A 13,871-nucleotide genomic window follows, 5' to 3' on the forward strand; every position below is an offset into this window, starting at 1 on the left:
TCTCTATTCACTACATCATGCTATCTACTGGATAGATAACATATCTATTCATCTACATCATTGCTATCTACTGTAGATAGCATCTCTATTCACTACATTTGCTATCTACTGTAGATAGCAATTGTTTTTACTAATATACTATAACATGTGTGACAATAATTGTGCTATCTACTGTAGATAGCATCTCTATTCACTACATTGTGCTATCTACTGTAGATAGCATCTCTATTCACTACATTGTGCTATCTACTGTAGATAGCATCTCTATTCACTACATTTTGCTATATACTGTAGATACCCTAAATTTTGTGCCAAAAACTTACTTTGCTGTCTACTAAAAAGTGAACATATTGGTGTGTGCACTGTGGATAGAATCCTATTGAAAAACAACAACTGCTGAGATGATTCTTGATTAATAATGTGATATAAATTCAGATGTATTATTTTAGATTGTTTTAAAGTCGGTCACTGTATTTTAGAATGATGCGTTCATCTGAAATGAATTATTCCAGTTCATATTGCAACTATCCTCTTCTTCGAATAGAATCTAGTTCTGTAAAAGTGCCCCACATATTTCATGTTTTACCTCAAGATTTTATTCTCACCCAGTTTTGAAGTTGTTTGTATAGTTAAGTACTTTACAGTCTTGCCATATTATATATGGTCTCAATTAACATTCTTCCATTAAAGTGACAAATTACAGTAAAATGTTAATGCAGGTCTCTACTTAATGTAGGTTACAACTTGTATCCTCATATCAAAGACGTTTCAGTTAAGAGTCACAAGTCGCATTCACAAACAGGTGTAACAAATGTAGGGCACTTTTGATGGGTACAGTGTTAGCCTATAATCTATGCAGTAGATTCATACTTGATATAATAAGTATTGCAACATGCATGAAGTGAATGGTAATCTTTCTATCAGATGATGAGATATGAAGCTTACAATGGGATCAACATTTCCTGAGTTGTGCACCAGAACTTCCTCAAACTTGTCTCCATTTGAATAATTTATTTTTTATTTTATGCATTGGGATTTGCGACCTGAATTTATTTTGATTTTTTATTTCATGCATTTGGATTTGTGACCTGAATCTTAAGCTATCCATTTCATTTTCAATGATTTGCTGCTGTATTGATTTCCTTTTGGAATTCTAAGAATGATGTTTGAGATGGTAAGTTTGTTTAAATTAGTTTCCTCATCTGAGCAGAGGATGGAATCATTGACAAAACCAGGCATATGCAAGTAAACATATGGTTGTTTTCATTTCATGGCATATAAAATAATAAATAATTGCTCCTACATGTGACCCACTCAATGAGCCATGATAGTATCCTTGTTAGTGCATCGTTACAAGAACAGGTCTGTCATGAACACAGGTGTCTGTGTCAGCAGCAGTGATATATTAGATCTGATTACCATGGAGAGAAAGAGTGCAGTGACTGATTCCAAACAAGTTATGTTTTAAACTTAGCAAGCTTTAGGCTCTGGTTAAACCAACCAACCAACACAAAAAGATGAGATTTGACATTTGAGTGTAACATCAGTCACTAGGTGTAAGGAGCATGGACAGTAAGGTTGTTGGATGGAGATGTCGGGAACAGTCAGGAAAAGTGTAGGAAAGTTTAAGAGTTGATTATGTGTATAAATTTATGTACACTCACTCACTCATCAGGCTGTTTCACCCACTGCTGTGTGAAGTCCTACTCCAGCATTTACCATCTACTTCTATTCCTAGCCGCTGATGCCCAAGCTGTTGCACTCATAAAGGTGGTGATGTCATTTCTCCAACTACTTCTAAATATACATGTACACACACATAACAACCTACCAAACACATTTGTAGCAGACGCAAACACCTCCATGTGTTTCTACCTGCAAATAAGTATGTGTAAAACACAATAGATATACTATCCAACCATGGACTTGCATGCTTTGTTCACCTTTAAATACCGTGGACATGGTTAAGTTTTTATTATCCAGGTGGGGACTCTCCCTACACAGGCAACTGCAGTCATTAGCTATTATATATGCTTTCTTATGTTTTACATCCAGACAAACAGTCTAGGAACCATTATAATAGGTATCTACGTTTCCTGTGTGTCCACTGTTGCACAGAGATTTCTCATGTGTGTGTCCTCACTTGCTGGTGCACCTCCACACACCCACATCTCTATATCTTCCTCATCTCATCTCTCTCTCTCTCTCTCTCTCTCATCATCTTGTCTCTCTCTCATCTCTCTCTCTCTCGTCTCTTTGTCCCTCCCTTACTACCTCTCTCTTTTCCTCCCCTTTCTCTCCCTTTCTCTCTTGTTGCTCTCACATAGACACAGTAAAATTGGATTTATACTACCAACTCCTTGATGGTGTAAAATGGTCAAAGTAAGTTAAATTCATGCATGAAAAATGCAGCAACAGGAGATGAAACCATAAGCATTGCAGGCCGCAAATGTAGGTTAGGGAACAAATTGCCTGAATCCATCTAAGGGATATCAGGTATTAAGAAAATGGAGTACCACTTTGCTTTGCACCACCCAGGAAATGGTAGCTGAATTCCATGCTAACCGCGGGCGGCAATAGGAGCACTGCACAGAATATATTTTATGGAAACAGTCTCATCTTCAGAATATACATATCACTTTGTATTGGTGACCCCCATTATGACTTTGACCTTGTGCTATTTAGGTACACGTAAGCCCATTTTATTCAAGAAGTCTACATGTTTTAAGCATTCAAACTGCTATATTGGTGACAATTGTGAAATAGTCTGTTCCTCTAACAGCCATTAAAGAGATGAAGTAATGAAGGTTAGGGAGATACGCAGAAGAAATTGATGATGAGATGTACGACGTGACTGAGGGGCTTCATATCCAAGTTGTGACATGCACGTACCCAGGCTTAGAAAAGACGTGTATTAAGAATGATTGCTCTGCTCATGGGAAAAAATGCCATTTTGTTGTGTGTGTGTGTGTTACATATGACAAAGGTAGAGCAAGTGAACAAAGTTGATATTCAAAGTGCATTCATTTTGTGGCTGGCTTTCATCCGCTACCATTTAATCATTTATTGTGTCATAGCTTACTTTGATGAATAATAAATGACATTTTGGGTAAGGGGATAAGCTGCTTAGTAGTTGAGCCTCTTGCTTGTTGCAGGTGTCTCATAAAGGCCAAACTGGTTTGCCTACCATGTTTATTGGGTATGGGAATAGTCAAGTTTGAACTTGAATTGAGTACTACTGTTATTGGACATGTGAAACGTGATGTCTTATTTCTTTCACACAATTAAGGATTGAAGTTGAAGCAATGTTATAGACTTGTTAAAGCATGATGGAAAAATTTAATTCATAAGCAGGTCAGATGGGCTGTGAAGAACTGCCAAGAGAACATAGTTTTAAAAAAAGATTACAAAAAAAGAAATGAATTTTTAAAATCAGTAAGTTAAAAAACCGTTTTGACATTTTGAATTTACATTAATGGATTGTATGTTCCTGTGTGTGTTGTGTTCAAGTCACTGAATTTGTTGGTTTTTTGTGTGGATTTCAGAAGCCTCTGTGTCCTGTTAAAATCATATCTTGTGGCCTTAGTTTTCAACCGAAATTTTGTTAAAAGTCAAGAGCTTCTCTGTGGACCTTACTCCCTTGACCTCATTGGCTTTGGCCCTAGACCACACCTGTTAAATGCTTGTGCTTCAAACTCAAAAAAACTGAGCTTGCTGAGTAGAGAACTGTTGAGAACCTGTACTGTAATGTTTAATGTTTTCATAGATTATTCTTGCTACAGCTACAAGCAATTGAAAGAGTTGCAAATAGCTTGGACAAGGAGTTTGCAACTCTTTCAATTGCCGATGGGTCAAAGGTCAAATCATTTACAATTCTGTCCAAGGTATTTGCAGCTCTTTCAATTGCCAATGGATCAAGTGTTCCAAATGATTTGACACTAGTCCATTGGCAATTGAAAGAGTTGCAAATAGCTTTTACAAGGAGTTATAAATGATTTGACACTTCACCCTTTGGCAATTGAAAGAGTTGCAGCTTGGACAATGAGTTATAAATGATTTGACACTTGACCCATTGGCAATTGAAAGAGTTGCATACAGCTTGGACAAGGAATGTTGTAAATGATTTGACACTTGATCCATTGGTAACGGAAAAATTTGAAAATGTCTTAGGGAAGGAGTGAATAAATCTAATACTGGAACTTACTTTTTGCAACTTTGCTACATTGTGTCTGGAACCACCATACTTCATCAGGCAACTGACCTACTGGACTGGTCATGTGATAGGAGTCCCCCTCTCTTACCTCTTGGTCTATCACATGTCCAGTCCAGCGGGTCAATTGCCTGATGAAGTCTGGTGGTTCCAGATGCAACTTAGCAAAGTTGTAAAAAGTAAGTTCCAGTATTAGATTTATTTCCAAAATTCTCTTTAAACTACTGGATGACTGAGAACATTCACTCATTAGTGTTGTAGATGGCTTCAGCAAGGTATAACGCAACTGTTACTTCAGTACCCAGATGTTTTGTGTAAATTTGAGCCAGCCTTTAAGTAAAATCTCACACAGGATATCCACTCATAAAACAAACATGAAGCAAACTATCAACAGATATCCAGGGAAGTTGAAATGATACAACTGGACTAATCCTGGCCAATGGGCAAGGACTCTGATGAATATTTCATTGAAATTGGACTTCACACGTGGCAGGTTGATCTAATCTGGGTAACTTCAATTAGAAATTCATGAGAAATACACTTGTGTACTTGTATAGCTGATGCAAAGTCTGTTCCATTGCTAACATTTGATTTGGTGGTGGGATGTGAGGTGAATGTCCCATGCTCTGATGAAGCACCTGTGTGTGGCTGCTTGACAGTAGCTTAAGTAGCCATTGCCTCTAGAATCTTTAATTCCCAGAAACTATGTCATAGTCTGCACAGACGTAGAATAATGCAGAGGGTTTGATTTAGAATTACATGAGAGTTTTTGTGACTTACATTAAAACAAAATAGAGCTATTTTGCATGTTTTTGCATATCTGCCTGTCTCTCTGTATAATTCTCATGCATCATTTTGTACTTTATTTGGGCAAAGATAATGCTGAAAAGGGGGAACACAAATACATATATTTACCCTTTTAGTGATTGTTTTCAATCTCTCTTTACAGTCTGGGAAGATGGAGAAGTTTTTGTCCAAGCTGGAATTGTTTGTACTGTTAGTGGCTTGTTTATGCCATGATCTGGACCACAGGGGAACTAATAATGCATTCCAACAGAAGTAAGTATTGTTTCCTATCAAAATATTGTATCATTACTGCCCTATGTTATGTTATGTTATATGTATTTTCTATATGTCCCTGATATTGATGATATTACACTGCTTGAATCTCCATCCAATTGGCACAGTCACATCATACCAAAACAGCAGCTGCAGCAGGTCTTGTTCTCACCACCAGTGTCTCCATAACAGTAACAGAGTACATGACTATTAAATGCAACCCACAGCCACTACTCGAAAGTACATGGAGAGCTTATCAATCAATGTCTCATCCAGCTTAGTACCTAGGATCTGTGTTGGTATCTGGTAAACAGCGACGGGATAACCAGACAAAAGGCACTTTGATCAGTTTTTTAGAAACTATAAAGCCTTTGGAGAAGTCCATCATGTTGTTTCACACAACCTGTGTGAGTAATTGCTCTATGGTTGTGAATGTTGGGTAATATCTGGTGATATGGAAAACAAGATTGTAATGCTTTTGCAATATTATGCTATAAAATTTTGCTCAACATCAAACGGATTGAGCATATCAGTAATGCCAAGATCTATGCAATTACCAATACTGAGCCTCTCATCAAATGTATGCGGTCACAACAACTACAATCCCTTGCACATATTCTCAGGATGTCAGAGGAAGAACCCTGTAGAAAACACACCCTGTATACACCACCACATGTGAAGAGGAGACCAGGTCACCAGAGAACATACCTGTCTTATATACTCAGAAGCTACTGGGGGATGTTGATAACTTGTTTCAGCCAGATGTCATAGCTTCCTTGGCCACAAATCGTAGTGCATAGAAAGACTTAGAGATCTCTTGCTCTAATTGATTTATAGTGCGCTACACACAGGCACAATGCTTAGACATTGATCCAAAAGCCTCAGCACACTTTACAGGTTGTTGCTGACCACTACTGCCCCACATCATTCCATAAACCATTTAACAACAACTCAGGGACTTCAACGAGCGCACAAATTGACCTTCGCAACCAGGATCAGCTCCCCAAGTTTTGTACGGGTTACAACGAAACAAGTAGCAATAAGTTCCTTGTCCAGGGGAATTTCAAGCAAACTCAATTTTCCACAAGAGTATACTAAGCCACCGCCAGGGTTCGAACATGCAACCTCTCATACCATGGTCGAACGCCTTATTGATTTAGCTAACTAGACTTGAATGATAATTGTTCCAAATCTTATTTTATGTTGTTCCAAATTTGATTGGTTTGCTTCCATGGAATTTCTTTTTGTGTGAGTTACTATAATAAATAAAAATTTTCCAAGCTTAGTACCAATTTGATGCACACGTATACAAGGGGTATCAACAAGTTTTTGCATATTTATACATAATTAGTGCTAATTACAGTAAATATGACAAAAAGCCTCACCATACACTGTAATATTGCATTGCTTTCCATCATCTCTGACAAAGTTAATTCATAACTACACCATTCATATTCCTCTAATAACAACTTATTTGGCAAATGGCACAAATCTGAATGTATTTACCAGCTTAACACACCAGTAACAAAATGTAATTGTTATTTCACTCCATTATTTTGCACCAATGGAATGATCATTCAGACTGATTGGCAATTACAATATCATTAACACCTAGTATTACTTCACTAGTCTTCACAGTGTTAAGTTGAATCCTTACAATTTATAGCGTAACATCTTAAAACATGCGCATTCTCATTAGTTCTCAAATCTCTCATTAATTCATATACCTTTCTAATTAAGAATGTGATTAGACATGAAACCTCTCAAGTTTGCCTAGTGTAATTTGATCAGTGTATTTTGTTTAGTAAAACTACAGAGTTTAGATGGAGATCAAGGATATCATTAGCCCTCTGGCAAGTCTGCTGCCTGCAATATTTGATTTCATATAACCAAAAAATGTTATCTTTGGTATGTTTAGGCAAAAGCTAAAATTGAGCAGTATTTGTAAAAAAGAGTACTAAAACTAAATTAAAGATCCAACTTTACAATCATGAACAATATAAAGGGATGCCGCTGAGAGATGCAGACATGCAAGTGTTAATGCAGAACCTTTTGAATAATCCATGCATAGCTTGTATTTACCATGAAATCTTTATAGAACAAGATGACTAGAAGATAGATGTATTTGGGTCAAATTGCTACCTGTAAACAGTTACTGTAATGACAAATGTGTTTTCATTGTTTTACATGTCTTGTTATCTCTGCCCACAGAACAGAGTCAGCTTTATCACAACTGTACAGCACATCCACCATGGAACACCATCACTTTGATCACAGTATAATGATTCTACAGACTGAGGTATCTTTAGAGTTGTATTGATTGAAGTAATGTTCCCCTTGCTATTATAGAGTCTAACCAAAGGCTGTAGACATGCATATTTATTCCATTTTTACGCACAAAGAAGTCAATCTGCAAATCTGCCTCAAGTTGTAGTCAGGATAAAACATTTGCTACTGTAGATGCTTGTAACATATCTATGTCTGATACAGTTTAACCGCAATTGATTTTGAGGAAAACCTTGCAATGAAGTTGAGATATGAACAGAATTGATTGTACCAGATGATAACTGTATGATAAAAGGTATCTCCATGGCAACATCTGGAGATCATGAAAGATGAAATATAAATGTAGATAAATGAATTTCTCTGGGATCATACTTTTAAAGGTGTACCAAATGGTGGTATGTTTTTACCATTAGATAAATGGGATAATCATGATATCATTCCTTGGTCTTGACTTACTTACTTAACATTAGAAAAGAAATTTTGCTAAAGGGGCTATCAGAGCCAGAAGTTTTATGATTAGTGATAGAAAAGGGCAATGTCACATCTTTGTGTACTTCCAGTTTGAGATCCATGCATCAAGTCACTCATGGTTCTCACTCTGGAATTAACTACAAATAAATGACATTGTTGCTCTTTATCATCACTTTTATTTTATGTTGTAGAAGAGTAACAAGTGTTGTCTTCCCCAAGAAGGCGCACCACCATAGTCCACCGCTTATTTGAGCTTGTTGGGGCTTTTCAAAACGTAAATTTGCCTGTTTTCAGCTCATTTGCTTCCGACAAGTGTCTACATGACAAAATATGAGAAAAAGTCCCAATGTTTTATTTCAGAGATGGAGTGTTCGAAAATTGAGTGATTTTTTATGGTTAAATTTGCACATTTATTCTTTGCGCCAAAATAGCAAAAAAAGTCGGCGGTTAGCAATATATTCCGTTGAAAGAATAATATTCTATTCATGATCAGCTTTAATTTGATACCAATTTTGATAGCTGAAATACGTTTTTCAATTGCCAAAACGCAATCCAAAAGTGCGTCTTTCCCTGTGTATTTCGATGACGCATTTAATGGTGGTGCGCTTTCTCAAATGTAATTGTGCTATTAATAGGTGTGGTGGGGAAGAGAATTTTGATGAATTAAACAGGAAGCTGCTGTATGATATAAGACAAGTTATCCTATAGCCTTGATATATCCTATAGCCTTGATATATCCTATAGCCTTGATATATCCTATAGCCTTGATGGTACAACATGACATAACACCTGTCCTTCCTGTAACACCTAGATTGATTCTGTGTTTTAAATCATTTACAATCATGTTGTGAATAAGACATTTTGAGAACAGGAAAATCTTGAGGCTGTGTTTAGCAAAGATCTTTAATTGCAGAGAAACAAATCAATAGTCAGAGTGACCTTGATATGTCTTTGACACATATACTGCTTCTAAACTCAATATTACAATTACAGCTGCACTGAGGATAATGATGATGCGATTAAAGTGATACGATCACAGCAAAGACAATGCCAGAGGATATTGTGTTGTATTTGAATTGTGAAACTTACGCTATTAAGCTGATAAATATGGGTCAATACTTTGTGTCAGCTTTAAGTATACATGAAGCAGAATGATTAATGTATATCTGTGTGGTAAAATAAGAATTTCAATTTAGTGGGCCTGTCATTTTATATTTTGAGCATTTTCAATTCAAAATAGAAAGAGATGGATTTCTTTTTATAGTATCTACATTGTAAAGTAAACATTACATTTGTTATTAGCTAAGTTAAACCAACAGTGACCTTTTATTGTACAAACCAATTTGACAACTCCCTTTAATTGATTGCTTTCATTAAATTTGATTTTGTTTGTTTGGTTTCCAGGGAAACAACATCTTCCAATTTTTGTCAGCTGAAGATTACAGGGTGGCTCTTACTATGTTGGAAACAGCCATTTTATCTACAGATCTGGCTTTGTACTTCAAGTAAGTAAACATGACAGGTACCAGAGCAATCTACAGTAGTACCAGTAGTTAATAATTAGGTGCTGAATTCAAGTCTTGTTTGACAAGCAGTAGTTTGAGCACATTACCCCTAATATTTGGGGTATGTTTTATTTTTGGCCCCTCTATGATTTTTTGGGGTCTGGAGGATTATGGGGCTCAAAAACAGATTCACAGACAACAGATAACGACCTTAAGCATTGCCAATTTCAATGAAATGCCTGTTAAACTTATTTCCGTTTTGACTCCTTGTTATGCCATCGCAGAAAGCAGAATCTGGGTCAGCGAACAAGTTACCAAAATTACTGCTATAGGAATTGCTTTATTCTGTCAGGTAACTGATTTTACCAGATTCTGCTCGAAATGAACACTCATTACGTATGTTGCTATAGTTGAGATGAACACTCAACATAGCAAGATGCAATGGCTGCTGCACTATTTGAGAAATTTGTTATGTTTTTCTTTATATAATTATTTCAATTAGGGCATCTATTTGTAATTTGGCCACCCCACATTTGTGATGGCCGCCTCACATTTTTCAACCTTGCTACGGTCCTGTCCCATAATAGCTTGTTGAATTTTAGGACCCAGAGGAGTTAGCATGTTTAAAACATTGCAATCACAATGCTTTCATTGGCACTATTTTATGTCTACCTTGTTCAGATATCCTGATAGCAGCTTTTAACTGCTCAACTGACCAAATGTAATGCCATGTGGTGTCTCTACTCCAAAAAGCTCAATTAGAGAGTTAAATACACATTCCACAAGATACAGAATGAAGTAGAATAAGGTTTATAGCAAGCTAACTAGTTAACATGGAGGCTAGACACTCAAAATGGATCAACAAAGTCTGTGTCTGTGTTTGACTTACATACAAAATGAGAGCAATGAAAATGGATTTACCTTGAGGTAAACGAACAATGTCAAGGTCTTATCAGGCATATAAACCAGTCCATTGTTCATTGATGCAGTGATTCAGGATCAACTTTTCATATAGAGAGAGAACAGTCTGTAATAGCAAAAACATTTCCTTAGCATTTACTCTCATGGCTCACTAAAGGGAAAAAGCATGTTAGGCATACAAAATACAGCATGGCTTGATACACAGCATGAATATAATTATTCCTGGCACATTTGAGAGCTAGATTAAGGGATGGGGTATGAACGTTTGGACAGTATTTATTATGGGACATTAGAGCACATCAGACATATCGAATTGCATTCTGAATACTGAAGAATGTCCTTCTGATATCAAATAATTTTGATTTTTTGAAATTAGCAATGTAATACACATTTTATGGCAAATGATTAAAAATTGATATTTTTGATATTTAACAGTACTCAAGTAAACTTTATAAATCTGATGATTTATACTTAAAGTGTATGTAGGTGGGATGAAAAGCCGACGATCAATTGAAAAATTTAACCCTTCGTATTGAAGATATGGATTTTTTTCCCAAAACACCAAAAAAACAAATTAGGTCTTTTGGGGAAAAAAATCCATATCTTCAATATGAAAGATCAAAATTTTCAATTGATCGTCGGCTTTTCCTCCAAGCTACATACACTTTAAGAATATATCATTAGATTGATAAAATTTACTTCGAGGACTGTTATATATCAAAAATGTGAAAAATATCAAATTTTAATAATTTGTCATAAAATTTGTATTAACCCCAGACAAAATAATGAAATTGGAAGCAATGATTTGCGTCTTTGTCAGACGTTCAACAGACATATATGATTTATTTGCAATAAGTATGTAACACAAATATATAGCATGCATATAAGGAATCAGCACCCAAAACCTGGACTTATTAGCAAAACGATATTTAGATTTACAAAGGACCCTGATGACCTATCAAAAGTCACCACCCCAGTGACCTACACAGTAAGGGCTTATAAATATCTTAAAATAAACAAGAATATTTTAGAGGACCTAGATGAAACCTATCTTAAGTCACCACCCTCGTGACCCCTACAGAGGGAGCTGAATAATATCTTGTTAATATAAAATATAAATATAAAATAAGGAATATTTAATATAGCACCACAGATGACCTATCTGAAATCACATCCCCAGTGAACTACAAAAGGGAGATTATAAATATCCAAACAAAGAGCACAGCCAGTAATATAAAATGATATGGGCTGAAACCTTTAACAATATTTGTGCATGCAAAATATATAATATATATTCCTGTAAGATGGTTTCCAGGAATCGTACATTCATATATATAGGGAAATCCCTGACAGGTTAAATTGGATACTTGATCCATACTAAAATGTCTACATACTTTAATTTGTGTGCATTTCTTATCCATACTTAAATAGATATATGTTTCAAATTAGAAAATCTCTGCCAGCGGATTTTAAATTTGTTTAAATTGATGCTAATGCTTTAGCATTGCTCACTTCAAATGACATGGTTAGACATGTGTGTATTTTTAATCAACTACAGCTATCTCGTCCTTTTCTTTTTAAATTTTTGTTTTAAAAGCTATAACATATGAGATAACATTTAACTATACGCTTATTAGCCCAAGGAGAGAGATTCCGCCGAGATGTACATTTTACACGATGAAGTTCAACTATCCGCAGGAAGTTCTTGATTGATATAGCAAAGGAAGGCACCTATGAAGAGTTTAATGATTTGAGCAAGTTACGGCTCACAAAAGGAAGGAGACGACTGCAGCAAACGAAGCATCAAATCACGAATATCGTGACCCAATCTTTGCTCTATCAATTACGTTAGAATTGCTTTTTTAACTTTAACATAGAAACTTAAAATTTTCTTTATAAATTTTTCACCACCACTACCATACTCTCAATATGAAAAATTGCAAAGGAGTGGTGGGTGGGAAAAAAATTTTTAAACACAACCTAGTCTTGTTGAATCTGACAAAATAATGATAAACAAGAAATGATCGGAATGCAAAACATTGCCTGTGTACCACGTGACTTGGCAACAGTACACAAATTCACACAATAGGCCTTACCAACGGGCGGACCACAGCATTTATTCTGCAGGGGTTAAATTGGTTTTCAATTGATGGGATTGAAAACGTTATTAACCCCAGACAAAATAATGAAATTGGAAGCAATGATTTGCGTCTTTGTCAGACGCTCAACAGACATATATGATTTATTTGCAATAAGTATGTAACACAAATATATAGCATGCATATAAGGAATCAGCACCCAAAACCTGGACTTATTAGCAAAAGCGATATTTAGATTTACAAAGGACCCTGATGACCTATCAAAAGTCACCACCCCAGTGACCTACACAGTAAGGGCTTATAAATATCTTAAAATAAACAAGAATATTTTAGAGGACCTAGATGAAACCTATCTTAAGTCACCACCCTCGTGACCCCTACAGAGGGAGCTGAATAATATCTTGTTAATATAAAATATAAATATAAAATAAGGAATATTTAATATAGCACCACAGATGACCTATCTGAAATCACATCCCCAGTGAACTACAAAAGGGAGATTATAAATATCAAACAAAGAGCACAGCCAGTAATAAAAATGATATGGGCTGAAACCTTTAACAATATTTGTGCATGCAAAATATATAATATATATTCCTGTAAGATGGTTTCCAGGAATCGTACATTCATATATATAGGGAAATCCCTGACAGGTTAAATTGGATACTTGATCCATACTAAAATGTCTACATACTTTAATTTGTGTGCATTTCTTATCCATACTTAAATAGATATATGTTTCAAATTAGAAAATCTGCCAAAGAAGTTAATGGATCATGCAAGAACTGAATGAGAAATAAACTTCCCAATCCCCCCCCCCCCCAGATTTTTAAACATATTCTATTTATTTTTTAATTTTCATCAGTTAAGCCTGGGGGATATGGGAAGCTCTCTGGATGTTCTTTTGCCTGATATATAGGAGACCAAACGGTGACTGTGAGTGTAATCTCCTACCCATAGTGGTTTTGTCAATATTACGCATATCTGGATGAACTATATCTGTGGGTAATGACACGTTAACTCTGCTCTACAAATTTTGTGTGCCACTTGTTTATATTTCTGGTACATCTAAGCCCCGCACCATGTTTGTTATCATCAAACGAGAAGTGTGCCATGCTATAAAAGTGTACAGTGAACTAGGATAACATGCCTATTCTATAATATAATTGGTCAACATACTTCTTGAATCAACGTGATAACTAGGCGGCTGCGAAAAAAAAAAAAAAAACCTGAACACAATTTTTTGATTTTGAATTTTGTTGAACAAGAAAAATTTGAGGGCATAGTACTTGGCCCCTGCCTAGGCTATCCCATGCCAAC

At 35.7% G+C, this 13,871-nt stretch overlaps 1 protein-coding gene across 1 annotated transcript in view; it reads left to right on the top strand.

Annotated features, from left to right (window-relative positions):
* LOC140147499 (cGMP-specific 3',5'-cyclic phosphodiesterase-like) overlaps positions 1–10,234 on the top strand; it is a 37,199-nt gene extending 26,965 nt beyond the window's left edge. Inside the window, exons 4-7 of the mRNA XM_072169279.1 lie at positions 5,160–5,269; positions 7,481–7,568; positions 9,431–9,531; positions 10,213–10,234. Coding sequence (XP_072025380.1) covers positions 5,160–5,269; positions 7,481–7,568; positions 9,431–9,531; positions 10,213–10,234 — 321 coding nt within the window. The remainder of the gene's footprint in view (positions 1–5,159; positions 5,270–7,480; positions 7,569–9,430; positions 9,532–10,212) is intronic.
* Positions 10,235–13,871: the final 3,637 nt, after the last annotated feature.

Source organism: Amphiura filiformis, chromosome 3, assembly GCF_039555335.1.
Source record: "Amphiura filiformis chromosome 3, Afil_fr2py, whole genome shotgun sequence".
In the NCBI taxonomy this organism is placed as follows: domain Eukaryota; kingdom Metazoa; phylum Echinodermata; class Ophiuroidea; order Amphilepidida; family Amphiuridae; genus Amphiura; species Amphiura filiformis.